Here is a 5,045-nt window from a genome sequence, read left to right as displayed (position 1 = left end):
ATTTGGCTCAAGCCAGGATCTGTCACTTAGGGAAACTGATTCCTGAAGCAGAACCACTGGCCTAAGTTTTCAGAAAGACTCCAAGCCTTCCAACCAGGTTAGACCCTATCGCCAGGGTTTGCTGTCTTCCAGGAGGTCCCAACTGACTGAAGAGCAATGCCAGCCCTGTGTGGCGTCTGGTCCACCCAGGTGGTGCTAGCATGGAGAGAGGCCTACCCACCTGGACACCCATCTCCATGTCTCTTTTAAACGCTGAATGGAGGGGCCCTGCAGAGCCCAGAGGATCACATGGAGTGAGGAAAGTTTCCTCAAGCCTTGGCATTCCTGGAGAAGGGAAGAGAATGAGCTGTGAGGGGGAGCTGGAGCACTGCTTCCTCTGGTTTCTGTCGCCTCATTGACATCTCCTGTCCTGGATGAGACAGCGGCTCAGGGAACCCAGGAAAGGCACAGCTGGAACCTGATGAGGAATACTTCCAAGAGGAGGATTTTGGCTCAAGCCAAGGAAGGAGCCCAGGAAGGGGTGAGATTCCCACCACTGGGACCAGGAGTCAGGTCATCGAAGCACTGGCAGGAGGGGCCTAAGTATTGTGCAAAGGCTCAGACCACAGACTTCAAACATGAGAGCTGAGAAAGGAGAAGGGGCAGTTCCCCTGACTCCAGAGAGGGGCTCTCAGGGCCTCCCACATCTTACCCTGGCCATCTGGGTTCAGAGCTCCACCACCCTGGCCCTGTCCTGGACCGTCATGCTCGGGTCCCCAATGCAGGTGGTGATGACACATTCGACCATCCTGTTAAAGTGGGTCATGTTGGCAAGGATGGTGGGTGCCAGGTGCTCATTACCCCTGTTGTCACACTGGCACCAGATGGAGTCCAGGAAGTCGTGGGACATCACTTTCTTGAAGAGATCCTGGGCAGGACAGGGAGTGTCACCCAGCCCTGCCACAACCCAGCTCAGTGTCCAGCTCCCACAGTCCCAGGCCGGGTCAGAGGTCAGAGCTGGAGCTCAGGAAGCTGATAATGCGGCCTGAGGCTTGTGGGAGTCCCTGCGTGTTACCTGTGTCCCCTGAGGGCACCCAGCACAGGATGACCCAGGACACGATAATGTGGTGCAGGGAAGTGGCATTTGCTCGCTGCCCAGTCTCACTTCCAACAAGCATCAGAACTCGGCTCCTGCTTGACCGTCTCTAGGGGCATCTCCCACCCATACTGACCATCCTAGGGTCTTTCTTCTCTTTCAGGTACACATTTCTCCAAGGCAGCAACAACCACAGGCTTTGTTTTTCTGCCTTGTAGTCATGTACACATGAGGTGCCTAATTAGTGCTGAGGCTGTTGAGGCCTCCTGGGCAAATGAGTGAACTACCCAGGACGATACAGCACTTCAGTGTGCTCCCCTCCCCCACCAAAGCGCAGACTCTGCCCAACGTCCTCTCTGTTTCACCTCGTCCAGCTGCACAGCCACTCTGCATGGCAGCTGCTCTCAGTGTCCATCTCTACTGTCCACATGAGGACAGCAAAAGCTTGGGAGTTAAGAAGTCTGCTCAGGTCACATGAGGGTAAGCAGGGAAACTGGACCGAGATCATGGGATTCTGGATCAGGAAATGTCAAGTGTGGGGCAGCTCATGGCACAGCGAAGGCCGAACCCACCTGCCCTGAGAGCCCCGCTGCTCACCACATCCATCAGTGTCAACTGCTCTGCCACCAGCCGGGGAGGTAACTCCAAGAAGTCAGGCCTCTCCTCCCTCAACAGGTTCTATCTGGTCACATCCCAGGGGCAGGTGGGCTCTGGGGCTGGATCTGGCTCTGCTGTTATCTCTCCAGGTGGAGTGATGATTCTCCCTGGAGCCAATGGTCCAGCTGGCTCCAGCTCAGGAGCTGGCACTGGGGCTGGAGCTGATGTTGGTGGTGGCTCTGTCCCTGGAGGGACTGATGGAGGTGACACTGGCTCCCGCTGTAGCACAGGTGGTGGAACTAGAACTGGAGCTGGATCTAGCCATGGAGCTAGACCTTGCTCTGGCTCTGGAGCCGGAGGGAGCTCTGGAGATGGTACTGCAGCAGGAGACAGAAACAGTGTAACTCAAGTAGCTGACTTCCCCGGTCCCTGTCACAGCCAGGAAAGACCCCACTGCCTTTAAGGGAAACTAGACTTTGAAGATCCTGCAAATCATCTTCCCAGACTGCAGTCTTCTCACCTTCCAGATCTGCCTCAATGGGCATTGGATGCTCCAGCTGGACCTGGAGAAAAGTAGGCGTGGCCCCCCAGCTCCGAGCCAGGCAAGCTGAGATGCAGAGATGTCAGCTTCATCCTGAAGCAGGGAAAGTGCAGGGGTTCCCAGAAATCCTGCCCTGGGTCCAGGCAGGTTCCCACCAGAGAAGAGATGACACTGGGGGAGGCAATTGGGCAACAGAATCAGAGGCCTGGCCTTTCCCTCCACACTTCTCATGCAAGGCACAGATGCCTGCCCCTTCTCATCCCGGCGATGAGCCCCTGCTCATCCAGCACGTTGAACACAGAGCCTGTCGTGACTCTCTTCCTGCTGACACTCTTCTCCTGAAGGGCCGGGACACAGCCCAGCCTAACCCTCCATGTACTTGTGCAACTGGATTGAGCAGAGGCCGGTTTTTGAGCGGGTTGCTCCTGTCTTGGGCCTGGAGGTGGTGGTCACAAGAGGTAGATATGGAAAAAAGGAGACAGATTAAGATGGGTCTGTGATGGGAATGGGTCTCTTGGAGACAACTCAGCCTAGCCACCCCTCTGCTTCCCAGGGGTCCTGGCACCCATCCATAATTCTTTGACTCCTGTCTTCCTGGAGTGGAAGCCACCAGACCTCAGCCTTCCCTTGGGAATCAAAAGATGTGTGAGATGCAAGGTTCTGACAGGCGCGCCCCAGCCACAGCCCCCATCTCTCCCTCCACAGCTTGTTCAGTAGAGACAGGAAGCCCTTCTTCTGGACCCAAAGACCACTCACTTTTTTAGATGGGCCTGTGCTCTGCCCTACTGGCTGGAATAAGGGAAGATGCCTCAAGCTATAAAGGAGGCTATCAGGGCATCACTTGGGATGTACCATGGAAGACAGGACCTGCAAAAGATGTCTAATGTCACTGTCTGACTCTCAGACGACAACTGAGGCACAGCGATTGTGTCTACTTCATTCACTGACTTTACTAAGTGTCCTCAAAAGTCCTGCATGTAGTAGGTATTTAATCTACACACTTGAATGAATGAAGTCCAGCCAGACCATCCCAGACATTTGAGTGGGCCTAGGGCCTCTCTGCTGCCCCAGAAATCCTTAATTGGCTACCCCAAGGAAAAGGATCAGGACCAGCTGGATAGAAGCTCAACTCCATGACAGGGTGATTTCTATGTGTTTTTCCACACTCAGAAAGGCCACATCCTAGAGATCAGTGAGGCAGACTACTTTTCACAGTGAAGAGAAAAATAAACACCATGGACAACCACAGCACGTCCACAGTGCTCTCTGCAGATCCAGGCACCAGGTAAGCACCTGCCATTTCTGATCCCATTAGTCCCTACAAGATCACCATGAAATTTATCCTCCCCCCCGTCTTTCAGAAGAGTAAACTGAGGTTCAGAGAGATGTGGGGATTTGCCGAATGTACACAGCTGGCAGTGGGCAGAGTCACCACTGTGCTGAGGAGGGAATGGCTACTCACCTAGTAAACAGCTGGTCCAGAACCCGGTAGAATGTGTCTAAGGCCGAGTAGTTGACCATGAAGGTGGTGAAGCTGGACGTGTTCCTACTCAGGAAAGCTGGTGCCATGGACTCTGTCAGCTTCTCCATCATGCCTGCCTGGAGGGCACGCATCCTGCAGGCCTCATTTAAATTCACAGTGAACTCATCCTCACACTGGGTGTGAGGAGGGGGCACATACAGTAAGTGATATCACAGTGAACCACCAGGAGGACTGAGGTGACTTTCTACCCTCCTGTGTAGCTGGTGGGGAGGAGTGGAGGTCCAGATTCCTTTGCGAGTGGGACTGTGGGGTACTCTAGTGAGAAAATTCTGGATGTGGGGACTCCAGGGGGTTCTCAGATTTGAGCCTGCATTCTAGTACTGCCTTTGTCATCTAAGAGTCCTGCATGTGAAGACCCCTCTGCACCCACACTCACCTCAGAGCAGCCCTGGTCATGGATGGACTGGTGCACTTGTGTTCTCTCCAGGGAGAGGGTGAACTGGAAACCATCCACCAGCTCCTCGACCATCTCTTGGGTGCAGCTCTGCAGTGACAGTGCCCAGCAGTCAGGCCAGGAGGGATCAGGGGCCTGCTGGACTTTGCCACAGGGGGAAACACCCCCACAGATCAGGCACAGAGGGGAATTTGCATAGACTTCATCAGGGAAGGAATGCGAGGACACTTTGAGGGCCCGGGATTCACATGCAGATAGAGGATCTTTGTCCCCAGCACTCACCTTCCTCTCCTGCAACCAAGATCTTGAGCATGAACATAACACACTGCTCGACTCCCACCATCTAGCTTCCTGCTCCTGCCCAGGCTGGGTCCTCCTCATCCCCAGCTTCCCTAACTCCACCTCACACACACACACACACACACACACACACACACGAGTGTCAAGGGGTGTGGGGCTGTCCTTTTGGGATCACAGTTCTGGCCTGACCTAGAGTGGCCTGCCCTGGCCCACACTGATACCTGATGGTTCCTCCTGCCAAAAGGCCATAGACATTCGAGGTGAGGGCTGAGCCAATGTCGAAAGCGACTTAACATGCTCTCATTCTGGGCTTTCCGGGGGCCAGAGCCTCGGAAAGTCACGGGACAACATGAGAACATCCTGCTCTGTCGAGTGTCTCCACTCAAATGACTGGACAGGAGGCTGTGATTACAATGTGGGTGCCTGGTAACCAGAGTTCTAAGTTCTGTTGGGGGCTGTCACCAAGGAAGTGAGGTCACTTCTTCAATGTTCCAATACTTGACCACTTCATTCAATCAAACCCAGCCAAAGCCCCCGCTAGGCTGTTGGCTGCTCTCCCTCCTTGCTCGTGTCATCTCCATCACCGTACACAAAT

At 54.5% G+C, this 5,045-nt stretch overlaps 1 protein-coding gene across 1 annotated transcript; it reads right to left on the bottom strand.

The window, feature by feature from the left end:
- Window positions 1-3,671: 3,671 nt before the first annotated feature.
- LOC131402169 (ral guanine nucleotide dissociation stimulator-like) lies at window positions 3,672-4,283 on the bottom strand. The gene is made up of 2 exons (XM_058537059.1): window positions 4,133-4,283; window positions 3,672-3,869 (listed from the first exon to the last, which is right to left on the bottom strand). Exons 1-2 carry the CDS (start codon window positions 4,223-4,225, stop codon window positions 3,672-3,674), a joined length of 291 nt encoding a protein of 96 aa, XP_058393042.1. The 5' UTR covers window positions 4,226-4,283.
- Between the last annotated feature and the right edge of the window lie 762 nt (window positions 4,284-5,045).

The sequence above is a fragment of the Diceros bicornis genome (assembly GCF_020826845.1).
Source record: "Diceros bicornis minor isolate mBicDic1 chromosome 30 unlocalized genomic scaffold, mDicBic1.mat.cur SUPER_30_unloc_4, whole genome shotgun sequence".
Lineage (NCBI taxonomy): Eukaryota > Metazoa > Chordata > Mammalia > Perissodactyla > Rhinocerotidae > Diceros > Diceros bicornis.
This window is presented reverse-complemented; position numbering and strand designations above follow the sequence as displayed.

Bases quoted from the DNA above. Each gene is read 5' to 3' on its own strand.
- LOC131402169 (XM_058537059.1), bottom strand. From the start codon at position 4,225: ATGGTCGAGGAGCTGGTGGATGGTTTCCAGTTCACCCTCTCCCTGGAG. The intron at 3,870-4,132 runs GTGAGTGTGGGT...CCTCACACCCAG, and splicing joins ATGACCAGGGCTGCTCTGAG to TGTGAGGATGAGTTCACTGT.